General features: G+C 50.4%; 7 protein-coding genes across 7 annotated transcripts; 3 read left to right on the top strand and 4 right to left on the bottom strand.

Moving 5' to 3' along the window:
• Positions 1–1,210: 1,210 nt before the first annotated feature.
• Positions 1,211–2,868, top strand: N7446_000916 (SMI1/KNR4 family protein; the record flags this gene model as incomplete). The annotated part of the gene is made up of 3 exons (XM_058509683.1): positions 1,211–1,221; positions 1,303–1,712; positions 1,757–2,868. 3 exons carry the CDS (start codon positions 1,211–1,213, stop codon positions 2,866–2,868), a joined length of 1,533 nt encoding a protein of 510 aa, XP_058378662.1.
• Positions 2,869–3,281: 413 nt separating this feature from the next.
• N7446_000915 (uncharacterized protein) lies at positions 3,282–3,977 on the bottom strand (the record flags this gene model as incomplete). The annotated part of the gene is made up of 1 exon (XM_058509682.1): positions 3,282–3,977. One exon carries the CDS (start codon positions 3,975–3,977, stop codon positions 3,282–3,284), a length of 696 nt encoding a protein of 231 aa, XP_058378661.1.
• A 606-nt stretch (positions 3,978–4,583) lies between these two features.
• On the top strand, positions 4,584–6,493 carry gmtA (GDP-mannose transporter). The gene is made up of 4 exons (XM_058509681.1): positions 4,584–4,950; positions 5,007–5,094; positions 5,162–5,533; positions 5,590–6,493. The coding sequence occupies exons 1-4, from the start codon at positions 4,708–4,710 to the stop codon at positions 6,021–6,023; spliced, it is 1,137 nt and encodes a 378-aa protein (XP_058378660.1). The 5' UTR covers positions 4,584–4,707; the 3' UTR covers positions 6,024–6,493.
• Positions 6,494–6,706: 213 nt separating this feature from the next.
• On the top strand, positions 6,707–8,021 carry N7446_000913 (25S rRNA (uracil2634-N3)-methyltransferase; the record flags this gene model as incomplete). The annotated part of the gene is made up of 2 exons (XM_058509680.1): positions 6,707–6,920; positions 7,168–8,021. 2 exons carry the CDS (start codon positions 6,707–6,709, stop codon positions 8,019–8,021), a joined length of 1,068 nt encoding a protein of 355 aa, XP_058378659.1.
• A 254-nt stretch (positions 8,022–8,275) lies between these two features.
• Positions 8,276–9,667, bottom strand: N7446_000912 (FYV10 family protein; the record flags this gene model as incomplete). Its single annotated transcript, XM_058509679.1, has 4 exons — positions 8,276–8,707; positions 8,758–8,952; positions 9,010–9,549; positions 9,614–9,667. The coding sequence occupies 4 exons, from the start codon at positions 9,665–9,667 to the stop codon at positions 8,276–8,278; spliced, it is 1,221 nt and encodes a 406-aa protein (XP_058378658.1).
• A 366-nt stretch (positions 9,668–10,033) lies between these two features.
• On the bottom strand, positions 10,034–11,574 carry cbf5 (pseudouridine synthase CBF5; the record flags this gene model as incomplete). Its single annotated transcript, XM_058509678.1, has 4 exons — positions 10,034–10,977; positions 11,034–11,185; positions 11,247–11,403; positions 11,466–11,574. The coding sequence occupies 4 exons, from the start codon at positions 11,572–11,574 to the stop codon at positions 10,034–10,036; spliced, it is 1,362 nt and encodes a 453-aa protein (XP_058378657.1).
• A 328-nt stretch (positions 11,575–11,902) lies between these two features.
• Positions 11,903–13,171, bottom strand: N7446_000910 (uncharacterized protein; the record flags this gene model as incomplete). The annotated part of the gene is made up of 5 exons (XM_058509677.1): positions 11,903–12,330; positions 12,381–12,423; positions 12,757–12,854; positions 12,907–13,085; positions 13,137–13,171. 5 exons carry the CDS (start codon positions 13,169–13,171, stop codon positions 11,903–11,905), a joined length of 783 nt encoding a protein of 260 aa, XP_058378656.1.
• Positions 13,172–13,396: the final 225 nt, after the last annotated feature.

The raw sequence follows: 13,396 nt of genomic DNA, 5'->3' as shown, positions 1-13,396 counted from the left end.
TTTTCCAAGTGCTGTTTGGGGGAGGATCCAGCCAAGGATGGCTACGACACGCTGTTTCGTTTTTCGTGTTTCGTTTTCCCCATGGGGATTGTCACTCTTTTCGTATTCGTATTCGGTTGATCGAACTTGATCTGCTTTCCCTTCTCTGGGTTCATGGATGAATCCAGGTGTTTTGTTTTGGTGTGTTTTTACACCCGACACTCATTTAGTCAACTTCCACTGGTCAGAATCCTCTTTGTTTCAATTCCCGATAGAGTAGTCTAGGCTCGATGGTAGTATTTTAAATCCCACGTGTAGACGTGTACAGATATGACCACTTTATATGCCAATCAGGTAACAGCCAAGACAACTTGCAAGCCACACTGAAACGGCGACTGTGGCGCGAGGTGGGCCCTCCAGGAAACTGGCTAACAGGCGGTGTTCTCTGGGGCTTCGAATAGAACCGAATGGACGCCCCAGTGCCGATCCTAATATTGTGAATACAGGGTCTTTTACAGTTGTACAATTGTAGAATTTGGTAGCTTGTTCCAATTGATTCTATTTTTGGTTTCCCCCTTAATAAAGGGAGCTCTGTAATTAGTCCAGGTAGTCCAGTATCACTAGTAGTTGTTTACCGCTACAATTGCTCCCAGATCCACGTCTAATTTTATATCTTCTTGTGCTTATGGGATTAGGGGGTTTTAGAGTATAGTCCTCTCCCGCAGAGTACACCGTACTACTGAACAGACTGACATATCAGGCCTTGGCTGGGATGGGTCTCGTAGATCTTGTCTCGGACTTGATGAAGCTTAAATCGCAACAGCCACAGGCCTGTAGGGACAATCTCTGTAAGAAATACTGTATAAAGGGCATGACGGATTCGGAAATTGCAATTGTGCTGTAGGAAACATAGTAGAAAACATGGCTATGATGGGGTGTCGACATCATGGGATCTGCATACCTGAAGTCGATGGATGCGGCCAGGGGGAAAAAGACATAACATCATAACAACTTCTTCACACATCCATACTCGCAAACATCAGCACGACAGGAGATATATGTAAAGGAAGAGTTCCAGAAGTCCCACGTCTCCTCCACTTCTCCTTCCTTACCTAATTCTGGCCTCGCCCCTACCATCTCCAAAGAAATTTCGCTTCACTCTCCGACTGGGTCGGGCCTCCTTTCTCTTATGATCTTCACTTAATACTGCTTATCTTCTGTTTCATCAAGCATGGCGAATATGTGCGTATTTCTCTCCATGCGTATTTCTCTCCATGCGTCTTTCTCTCCACGGTCCCTAGGTTCAACTCTGACTCTCTACAGGTTTGGTTCGGCATGGCGCTCCTTTTGGCATACCATGACCTCCTATGACCGTCATGCCTCCCACGACTCTCCCTACCGTACTGGACAACACGTTCCCCTCAGCCAAAGCCGCCATGAGCCTCTCACATCCGTTGCAACCAGCGCAATCGAATCCCGCCCCGACCTCTCCAGCCCCTACGATGACGAGCCGACCAAGGGTTCGGCAACTGCCCAAACATCCGAATGGACAGGCTCCCTCAATGAAGACTCCCCGACTCGCCCTTACTCGCCTGGGATGAGATCAGTCGCATCCCAGAAGAGAAGGTCCAATGACCAGGGCGAAGGCGCACCCGAGATCCAGATGCAGAGTTTCCACGATGGGGCACCCCTCCACCACCGGTCGCGCACTCCTGGAGGAAAATTGAACGGTGGTTAGAACACAATTACGAAGAGCTCTTCGACCAGCTGTGCGAAGGGTGCACCCAGAACGACATTAACGAATTGGAGCATGAACTCGACTGCAGTCTGCCATTAGAGTTGCGGGAATCGCTGATGTGCCACGATGGTCAGGAACGCGGTGGTTTGCCCACTGGTGTCCTCTTCAGCGCCATGCTTATGGACTGTGAGGAGATCGTGCAGGAGTGGCGCAACTGGAAGAGGGTCAACGACGAATATCTCAGCAACATGCACGCCCCTATGTCCAGCTCTGCGGCAAGCTCCTCGGCTGGTCCGTCTCAGCAGGCCGGGTCTCCCATGTGGAGATCGGAATTGCTGGATCGTCAGGACTCCCAGCCTCCCGGGGCTGTTCAAAAAGCATACGCACACCCCGCGTGGATTCCTCTCGCCCGTGATTGGGGTGGCAACAACATTGCGATTGATCTGGCACCCGGTCCCGCTGGAAAATGGGGCCAGGTGATTATTTTTGGCCGGGATTACGACTGTAAATACGTCATTGCTCGGTCGTGGTCTGCGTTCCTGGCCACGTTCGCTGATGACCTGTGCAGTGGCAAGGTCATTGTCGATGAGGAGACGAACGAGCTCAAGCTGAAGGAGTTCCGCTCTCAGAATGTCGAGCCCCCATACCTAGAGATTCTGCGCTGGAGAACGGATCAGAAGTTTGGCCGTCGTGCGCCTCGTCGCAAGGGCCCTGGTCCCAACGGTCTGGGCGTGAATGCTTCTGGCAACCGGTCCAGCAGCCGAGAGTCGCCCTACGGCAGCCCAACACGAGCTGAGGAACGTGGCCGTTCGCCCCACCGTTTCTCCAAGGGAGGATCAGCTCAGAGCCCCAAAACGCAATTCGGCGTCTCCAGCCCTCTTGCCCGCGTGACTGAAGAAACAACGAGTCCCGTGGGTCCTTCTGGACCTACCATCTCCGAGGACCTCAAGGAGACAGGGAATGGCAAGGAGCCTCAGACAGAAGACCTGATGGAGGTGGCCACCCCACAAATCTCCAATAAGGAAAATGAGGGTTTCCCCAAGACCGATACTAAGGAGAATGACAATGCCGAAAAGAGCGACGCCACCGCGGAGTCCTCAACTGTCATGGACTCGGAAGTCCTGGGTGAAATGAAGAACGTGGCTATTTAGAATAGGCCTGCGTTGACTCCGATTCCTGCTGATTTTATGTTCTGTCCTCCAAGGGCATCCTTGCGAATGGATTGACACCATTTCGAAACTGCTTTGTATAGAATTCCCCCTGTTTCTCTGTTCTCGGCTCCAAGGCATTTGTTGTAACTCTAGGGAGCTGGTTCTATCCTGCTTCTCCTGCTTCTTTTCTCTTTTCTGGTTTTGGCTGCCTGGCTTTTTGTTTACGGTCTCCCTTGATCTTTTTGCCTGTAATTCTATTATGACAGCCTTAGTGCTTTTATTTCGTGTCTGGCTCCAATTCATTTTGATTCTTCATTTCAAAACTAGAGGTATATCACTTGGTATGGGTATAAACTGAACATCAATCCGTTACTATACAGAACCGCCAACATACCACATCACATCAACACGTCTTAATCCCAATCACCATCGTCGTCGTCTCCCCGACTTCTCACATGGGGATTGGCACTCCGAATCCCTCTCTTGCCCTTAATCCTCCTAAACGTCCTCCTGGCACCCGCGTCATCCCCACTATCCTCATCACGTATATCATCATCATCGTCTCCACCACTCAACTTGGCCTGCACAAGCACCCCCTTAGCAACCAATCTCTTCTCCAAATTGCGCGCCTCAAAGCCCTCAACTCCATCGAAGCCCCGAGCCTCAAGCCCCTCAAACCCAACAACCCGATCAGCCCCAACTCCATCCTTAAACCCAATCACACAAGGCAGAATCCGGATCCCCAGTTTCTCGGCAATGAATGGCGTGTTGCGCACGTCCACTCGCGCAAATGAGACCTCGTAGTGCGCGCTCGCTAACTCGCCTAGTCGCATGTCCATTACCGCGCACCGTGTAAAATCAGGGTGTGCGAAGTGTACTAGGCAGCGGCTGGTGCGGGTTGTAAAGTCCAGCACGGCTTGGTCGGTTGAAAGGGTTGGGTAGACTTCGTTTTGGAGGAGGGTTGTACTGCCGGGTTTGGGGTTTGTGCTGTGGTTGTTCTTTTTGGACGCGAATTCCTCGTTTAGTTGTTGGATTCGGGCGTCACGGTAGCTTGTGTCATCTTCGTTTTCGAGGGATGCGAAGAGGGCTTCGTCGTCGGAGTCGGTCATCTTAACGGGTTGGTTGGTTGGTGGGGTTTTGGAGGGGTTCAGTGGTCTTGTTTTCGGATGGTTGGTTTGGGGTGGGGGTTCTCTGTGGGTTTGTTTCTTCTCCTGGTCTGTGATTCTAGGCTGGAGATTGTGACTGGATTGGATTGAGGTGTGTGTGAGGAGGGTTGAGGTGGAAGATCGGAGCTCCACAGGTATTGGGCTCGGTAGTTTACGCGTTGAACATTGGGCTCAAATATAGACTTAGAGATCTTTCTTTCTATTTGCAATTGAGAACAGATATTTATCCATTAGTTTATAGCTGATATATAAATTGAGAATACGTGTTGCATTGCTTCGGGAAGAACAGTACTGTAGATAGTGTTGACCACAGTATCTCAAAGTATCTCAACTGCCTCAATGGTCTTTGCGGTCACAATTGCGGCAATCCTAGTTCATACTGTCCTCTTTCTTATATCCAAAACATATTTCTCTAACAAAGTTAAGTGTAAAATGTTTCACTATAAATAAAATCAAAGGCTGAGTCAGCCCCCCTAAATCCCTGCTTAGGTAACGCGTCTGGTTCCGGGCGAAATCTGTTGTTGTCGAAATCTCCCTTCACTTTCTTTGGTGACTTCTCGAACACTCCCTTCTTTCGACTCTGTGATCCTCTGTGATCCTGTCTTGGCTGGTGCTTCTGTTAATCCAGTCCTCACCCTCCCCATACCCCTCGACTCCTGAACCAACCGCCAAGATGGTCGAAGACAAGAAGTCCGACGACTACACCGTCGAGATGAACAAGCTCGATCAAGGGAAACAGTTTGAGGCTGCGCCGCCGCCAACTCCCTCGCCCCGCACTGTCCCCAGCGCCATGTCCAACAGCCCAGTCCTTCCCGTCCTGGCATACTGCGGATCTTCTATTATGATGACTGTGATGAACAAGTATGTTCTGTCGGGTCTGGACTTTAACCTGAACTTCCTCTTGCTCTGTGTTCAGGTACGTGGAGACAATTGTGGCCTGCTCTCTTAGAGCCGATTACTGATACTCAACAGTCTTTGGTCTGCATTGTTGCGATCCAGACGTGCAAGTCTATGGGTCTCATCACCTACCGCGACTTCAGTGCCGATGAGGCGCGCAAGTGTAAGGGATTCAATATTCCAGGTATCAAGTTTCGGCAGCTAATCGGATTCTTTTTCTTTGATTTTAGGGTTCCCGATTACGCTCCTCCTGATCGGCATGATCTACACTGGCTCCAAGGCTCTCCAATTCCTCTCGATTCCCGTTTATACTATCTTCAAGAACTTGACCATTATCCTTATCGCCTATGGTGAGGTCCTCTGGTTCGGTGGCTCCGTCACTAGCCTGACCCTGTTCTCCTTCGGTCTCATGGTCGTCAGCTCGCTCATTGCCGCCTGGGCTGATATCAAGCACGCCGTGGAGAGCACTGGTGACACCTCCAGCAAGGTCTCGACCCTGAACGCTGGATACGTCTGGATGTTGATCAACTGCCTGTGCACCTCGTCTTACGTCCTGGGCATGCGCAAGCGCATCAAGCTGACCAATTTTAAGGACTTTGACAGTACGTGGCTTTTCTTGTGTCTTTATTGAAATGTTCGCTAATATGATTTCTTTCAGCCATGTTCTACAACAACCTCTTGTCCATCCCCGTTCTGATCGTTCTCACCCTCCTGGTCGAGGACTGGTCCTCCGCCAACCTGGCCCGCAACTTCCCCGAGGCCAACCGCGACGGCATCTTCTTCGCCATGGTCCTATCCGGAGCCTCGTCCGTCTTCATTTCGTATACCTCCGCCTGGTGTGTCCGTGTGACCTCGTCTACCACCTACTCGATGGTTGGTGCGCTCAACAAGCTGCCCATCGCGGTGTCAGGTCTCGTTTTCTTCGATGCGCCAGTTACCTTCCCCAGTGTCTCCGCCATTGCTATTGGCTTCATCAGTGGTATCGTCTACGCTGTTGCCAAGATCAAGCAGAACGCCAAGCCCAAGACCGGTGTCCTCCCTACACCAGTCAGCGCCAGCAGCCAGAGCATGAGAGACTCGCTGCGCTCTTAAGCTGCATTTGGCACTATGTATCTGACTGGTCAGCGCATATATCAAAAAGTTCACCGTCCAACCAACCGGTGCTATCTTTGCATGTGACATTATGATTCACGTTTCATTGCAGCCGAAGTATGGGCCTTTTCTTGTCTGATCCTGATGGGGGGATATTCCTGTGATCACTTTGGTCGGTGTTGGTGTTTGATTTCTCTCTTCTTCTGTTCACCCTTTCTTCCTTTCTTCCCTTCTCTTTACATCTATAGAGGGGACATGTGAAACAGAAACTGTTTCCAATTCTAAATTCCCCTTCCCCCTGATCTCGGTCCAAGTATGATTTAATTCTTCTTTTTTGACATGCGGCCATAGCATCTGTTCCTGTCTTGTTCCTGTACATAGCTATGCCGCGCTCTGGTTTTGCCAATAGAACGTGTTTGGATAACTAATATAATGATTCTTGGAAATGATACCAGAGGATATGTGAGAAGCTTGTCATACTATTGTATATTTTATAGACTTAATGCCCCAGAATGGAGAATATAAAGCTCTATCAATATGCTGTACAGCTCGGATCTATGATTGGCCGAGCTTAACCCAGACCCGCGATTTTCCTTCTTGCATCTTCACCTCAACCAACTCTTCTTATATGCTTGGATCTGTTTCAGGCAAACCCCAATTTCATATTTAAGGCATTGTTCACTATGCCTCGCAATAACAAGAAACTCAAAGGAGCCCCTGCTCCAGCCCACTCCCGCGGACCTGGCAAACCCTTTGGTCAGTCTTCTAACCCTCCCAGCGGACAGAATGGAAATACCCAGGGAAAGGAGACTACAGTCAAGAAGGGTCCTGTGCAGGCGAACCAGAGACCTATTGTTCCATTTTTGAGGAAGGATCGGATTCTGCTTATTGGTGAAGGTGAGTTAGGTATCAATGTGGTGTTATGTTCAAAATTGTTGCTTCTATTGCGCGTCTGCTTTTTGTCTTGACGATTCATGTATATTTGATTTGTTGGTAGTCAACTCCCGGTGTGGGATCATACTATCTCCATTCTGATGTACGCGATTGAAATCAATACGCAAATATCGATCAGACACAGCATGCATGATTCGATCTACAGTTGAACTAGCATCATTCTCAGAGAATAAATGCTAACAATCAACAGGGGATTTCTCATTCGCCCGCTCTCTGGCAACCCAATACAAATGCCGCAATATATGCGCAACATGCTACGATTCCAAAGAAACATTGGAAGGCAAATACCCACAAGTGGAGCAAAACATCCAAGCAATCCTAGAATCCGGCAAAAAGCCAAAGAAAGAGACAGAAGGAAAAAGCAAAGTCTCAACCAACACCACTCAAAAAGCCCCTAAAGTCCTCTTCTCCGTGGACGCCCGCAAACTCGGCAGCCCGGGTGGCGGCGCCAAAGAAATCCGCACTGGCTTCCCTCGCCACGAACGCAAACGACCAGGCTGGTTCCAGCCAAAGACCCCAGACCCGCCTTATCAACCTGGCGGACCGTGGGATGTGATCTGTTTCAATTTCCCGCATGTGGGTGGGCTCTCGACAGATGTTAATCGTCAGGTGCGGGCGAATCAGGAGTTGCTGGTTGCTTTCTTTAAGGCTTGTGTGCCGCTTGTTTCTAACGCGCCACCGCTTATGGATGCTGATGAGGATGAGTGGGAGGTATCTGAGTCTGAGGATGATGATGATGAAGATGATGAAGACGAAGACGACAATGGTGGAGAGGAGGGGGATGAGACAACTGGGAAAGGGATTCGGACTGGGCCTGGTCAGATTCTTGTTACTTTGTTTGAGGCGGAGCCTTATACGCTTTGGAATATCAAGGATTTGGCTAGACATGCTGGGTTGATTGTTGTTACCAGTTTCCGGTTCCCGTGGGCGTCTTATGAGGGATACTCGCATGCGCGGACGATTGGGGAGATTGAAGGGAAGAATGGGGAGAGAGGTGGGTGGAGGGGGAGGATCGGGATGCGAGGATGTATGTCTTTGAGGTGAAGCAGAAGCCTAAGTGGAAGCAGAAGCCTAAGTTCAACAAGAAGACGCAGAAGAGGCCAAGAGGCGAGGAGTCGTCTAGTGATAGCGAATAAGGTGGTGATGTACATATGCCATAGCAGTTGATTCATGTGTCCCCTGAATATACAAAGCAAAGCATGGCCTGTCCCTTAACTGTGTACATTTACCGCTTTAGACCGCTAAAAATGACAGCGTATTGGCCAACCCCTGCCCAAACAAGAAAAGTAAAGTCTCGTTTACATTATATACACTTTCTTCATGTCGCTCTCGTCAAAGACCTCACCTGTTGTTGGGTCTTTGACCTTGCCTGATTCCACAGATCCCATCTTAGTGCTGATTTCTATTAACCGCTGCTGTCCGTAGACACGACCGTTAGGTAGGACTATGGGGTCGCTCTCCACGTAGCTCTTCGAGTGATGGGCGTACGGCATTGTGCGGGCGAGCTCGTTCAGTTCGGTCGAGCAGATCGGACACACTGATGTTGAGGTTGACTGCGAGTTAGAGCTGGATGATGTATACGCGGAATGGCACATGGGTGTTTTGAGTGCTGAAAGTCCGGCTGAAAGTGCAATATGTAGTAATGGCTGTGACGGCAATGACAGTAACTCATGGTGAGTCTGGACAAAGAGATCTGAGAGCTCTTTCCAGCGGTCCAGTGAGAAGAGCGACTAAGTTTGTCAGTACAGAACATCTCTTTGTCAGGAGTTGTTTGTCATACCTTGTAAGGCTCAACTTTTGTGTCTTGCTTAAAGACCAGTAACCCAGCAGCACGCCTGATCTCCGGATTTTGAGCCTGATGGTTTAGTATCAGATATCTCTTGGCATGAGCAATTGCCTCAATCTTCTTTGTTTTGTCCTGGGTCCGGACCATTTCGATGAATTGCTGCAACCGGAGCTCAAACTCAAGGTTGTGCTGCAGATATCTCGAATTAGCTCGTCCCAATACCAATGCAGGGCTGCCGGAACTTACCTGACTCCTTTTCAAGGCCGCTTTATTCTCACCGCACCACTGCAATGCTTCCTTTGTCTCTCCTCGCCTCAGGCTCTTAACAATTCGTTGACACTGCGTAAAGACACCAAGATCCACAAGTTCCTCAACTCCCCTCTCCTGGGCTAGTTGCTTTGCACTTTCCGAAAACCCCGATCGCAGCATATGATCCACAAGCAGTCGATCCAGTCGTACTCTTGCCCACTGGTCGTATTTGACATCGGCTAGATTGGGGATCTTGTGCAGTGCCTCCAAGTGTTGAATGCGCTTGCGAGACTGGTTGTGGATTTTCTTCTCTTCTTCCTGCAGCCCTTCCATCTTCCTCTTGAGGCCTTGCATTCGGGATATCATCGCGTCGAGGGCGGCAAGTGTCTGGTCGGGGGTTTGTGTGTTGGAGAGTGAGGCGTTTGCGGTGTCCTTGAGTGCAGGGAGGACATATTCCTTTTCGCGTTCGACAGCTCGTTGTACGGTCTTAAAGTTCCTGCGAACTAGTTCATGTGGAAGTCGGAGAAGTGGTTGGTCCTGTTTGGAGCGGGCTGTGGTTAGAGCACTTCCTCTCTCATCTTCAGACGTGCGGAGAAATTACCAGGATAATGTGGCTCTCCGGGTTGAGCTTTGTTGATGTCAGCTCTGCAGCCATGGTGACCAGAGGCTCTTTTTATCTCAGATCAAGGTTCTCAAGTCCGAGATTAAATAATCGAGTGAGATGGATCAGAAGACGAAGTGGAGGGGAAGCTCTGGCATGCGGAGATAAAGTCACGAGGTCCGCGTCATCGGGCCAGTGCAACGTTCGGAATACCGTAGGGATCGATACTCTTAACGTTACTTTATTTTGCTCTACTTTACTCAATTCTACTCTGTTTACTTTATTGATTCGATTAAGCATTCACATAAGCAGCCTTCAATATGAAACTGTAGAATAGACTAACGAATTTCCCTTTTGACCCAAGACTCCGGAAATAGCAAAATATGGTACAGGGGACCTGATGGTCTTCCTGGAGTGCATCTAGTCGCTGTCATCGCTATCGTCCTGCTTGGACTTCCGGCGCTCCTTCTTCTCCTTCTTCTCCTTCTTCTTCTTCTTGCGCTCGGCCTTCTCCTCGGCGGTTTCGCCCTCGTGTCTCTTGCGCTTCTTGTCTTCGCTGTCAGCCTCGGCCTTCACGGGGTCGGGGGAGTCCTCCTTGGGAGCAGGGGCGATTGAGGGAGCGGCGGCAGACTCTTCAGCATCGAGAGGAGCGTTGAAGTCCTTGTACTCGCTCTTCCACTTGGCGGGGGTAGCCTCGTTGGTACGGCCGTACTTGTCAAGCTGACCAGCGGACTTCATCTTCTTCTTCTCAAGAGCGGTGGGTCCGAGACCCCAGCGGCGGGGGTAGAGGTCACGCTCCATGATGCAGCGCTTGACCTTGGCAACAACGCCGTGGTCGCAAGTGGTGAGCTCGACGGTGGACATCTGAGCGATACCAATGGCGATGGCCTCACCCTTGGTGGTCATGAGGACGACCTCCTCGTTGATCTCAATGCCGGACTCGTAGCGGAGCAGACCGGGGATCATGAGCTTAGCACCGTAGCAGACGGCGTTGACAGCGCTGTCCTTGACGACAATACGCTTATAGGAGGTGAGGAGAGACTCCAGGGGGCTGATGACCTTGCGGAGGTAAGACTCGTCGCGCTGGTTATCGTAGACCCACTGGGCGTCCATCACATCGTGTAGGGTGACCATACCCTTGCTCTCGTCCATGGCACCGGAGCGGACACGGCGGAGCTCCTGCATGTGGGCACCGACACCGAGGAGGAGACCCAGGTGAACACAGAGAGTACGGATGTAGGTACCAGCCTCACAGCTGACCCAGAAGACACCAAGGTGACGCTCGTTGTCGAACTCGTAGAGCTTGCTCTCGTGGATGGTACGGATACGGAGCTGACGCTTGACGGCAGAGATGAGGGGGGACGCTGGAAGAGCGCACCAGTCAAGGTCTCCAGAGCGCGGCGGAGCTGAGCCTCGCCACCGGGGATCTTGTCGTGGAGACGAATGACACAGACGTACTCCTTACCGGCACCTTGCTGAGACTTGACCAGGCGGGTCGCACGATCAATGCAGACAATCAAACATCCAGTGACCTTGGGATCAAGGGTACCACTGTGACCAGTTTTCTCGGATCTATAAAGGAGAGAGGTAGGTCAGCATTGATTCCATTGAGGTAGATGAGGATTGATTTTACCTAAGGATCCGCTTCATCCAAGCCACGACTTCGTGACTGGAAGGGTTCGACGGCTTGTCGAGGTTGATGACACCGGAGCTGATGTAGGACTTGAGGTCACGGCTAAGGGGAGAGGAGCCAGCGGGAATAGGGGTGAAGTGACCAGTCCGGACGAGCACTATTCAAGTAAAAATGTCAATGTCGGCTGGGTCAAGCATGGAGTTTTAGGGACAAGCGTACGCTTCTCATAGTTCTTGAGCAGAAGCGGCCAATCCTCCGTGTTAACGGTAGGAACAGACGCTTCAGGCTTGATGGCGTAGTCCATCTCCGAGGTCTTGACGACGGCCATTTTGGTGGTTGTCGTTGAGGAATTGCGCGGTTGAAGCCCCGAAAATTTGGTCGAAGGAAATTTTGCGAGTGCGGCAGCTCCAGCGCCCAAAGGGGTTTAGCGCCCGGCGGTGGTCATCCTCACGTGACCGCGTTTCTTTTTGGACATCAAAAAGACTTTACTCTTTAATTCTCTCTAATGCAGTTCAATTAGATGTGTTTGCTATTGATACATTGTTCATTCGTGAATGTGTTGAGGTCTGTTATCAATTATCACTATTTATGACAATAGGCACGTCGACGCGTCTGCCCAAATACAAGCCCATATGATTTACATATCTGCAAAGACCCTAGCCGAGTCTGCGACCAGCACCTCTGCCATTCCAGGAACCCTGCACACCAGAGGCCCAGCCCCAGGATGATGGGAGTGGTCCACTCTCAGGTTGATCGGCTGCTCGCGCTGGGCGACTGGCTGTTCCATATCCTCGGTATCCAACGTTCACGGTGTGTCGAGTAAAGTATCTCTCCACGAAGGCTGGGACCACGATAAAGTTTCGTCCGCCACCGAAGGTAGGGTAGATGCGGGTGATGAAGTCGTAAAGATGAGCAGAGATGATGCCCATGCTCTCTATTAAAGCAGATTTCCACCCGAGCATCACCATTGAGACAAGGAGCAATGCGTATGGCAGAAACACCACGGGAATGTCGATAAAGTAGAATCTCACGCGCTTGCCTCGGTTATCCTGTGAATAGGTGTAGACGAAAGCCATGATCAAGGCTGGTTCCAGTCAGTGTATGGCACGAAAGAAAGAAGTACTGTAAGCTTACGGCTTGTAAGAACCATCGCCCCGAAATAAGCACCTGCTGTGAGCTTGGGAAAAGTTAGCCCTTTTCGAAGATTGGACTACCGGAACGAGTATGTAGGAAGAATAGTGAATGGTATTGGAAAAGAATAGATGTATATAAATGTAGGGCGCCAAAAAACCGACGTGAACTTATAGGATCACGTCGGCTATCTCAAAGGCAATCCCACCATTCCCACATCGCATGCAGCACCTATATTTTGCGAATTGATGGTGCTGCACGGGATGCAGGGGTAATCTCCCTCGCTTCCAGGAACCGCTTCAGCTAGATTTGAAGGCTGGGCGGGCAGATAATGCGAGGGGAAAGGAAAAGAAAGAAAATAGAGCTCTAAGTCACTTACCATGAGGGTGAAGGCTACAAACAACAGGTAAATGAAGAACTCTCCAGGTCGGTCGAAACGAGCCGAGCCCGTCTCCAGAGAACTGCCATAGTGGTACACTGTCGGTACATTAGCACCCTGATCAAGGATTGTGATACCGAGGCATCATACTGAAGTAAAGATCAAAGACAAAGGACAAGCCAGGTCCGGTTAGTAAGAATGGGGTGGCCAGCCGCCAGATTTCTGGGCGCCATTTGAAGATCAGACTCGGAAGGTAGATGACATGGAAGCCGCTCATTAAACCACCATGTACCAACGCGGATTGAACCAGAGTCAAGGCTGTAAGAGTCCTGAAAGGTGAGTTAGCAAGATGGGCTTCAAGTCAGAGGAGACATGCATACCTAGTGACCGGAGGAGCCTGCCAAAAGAAGTCCATGGCTGAAAAATAAAATCCTAGGTTAATTGATCGCAGTTTGTATCATTGCGCTTTCAATAGAAAGCTAGATTACTGAGTTGAAGGAAAGAAAGAGGAAGGGAGGTGGGAAGGAAGAAAAACGTGTGCAAAACTAGCTCCGGCAGAATTTATCCGACGTCCGTGATTACAGCATCACTTCCATCTAGTTCGAGCCTCATCTATAGATCTGTACAACTGCCCAGGGCA

The sequence above is a fragment of the Penicillium canescens genome, assembly GCF_028828765.1.
Source record: "Penicillium canescens strain IBT 15451 chromosome Unknown utg000001l_segment0_segment0, whole genome shotgun sequence".
Lineage (NCBI taxonomy): Eukaryota > Fungi > Ascomycota > Eurotiomycetes > Eurotiales > Aspergillaceae > Penicillium > Penicillium canescens.
The sequence above is the reverse complement of the archived record's forward strand: the minus strand, read 5'-3'. Positions and strand labels throughout refer to the sequence as shown.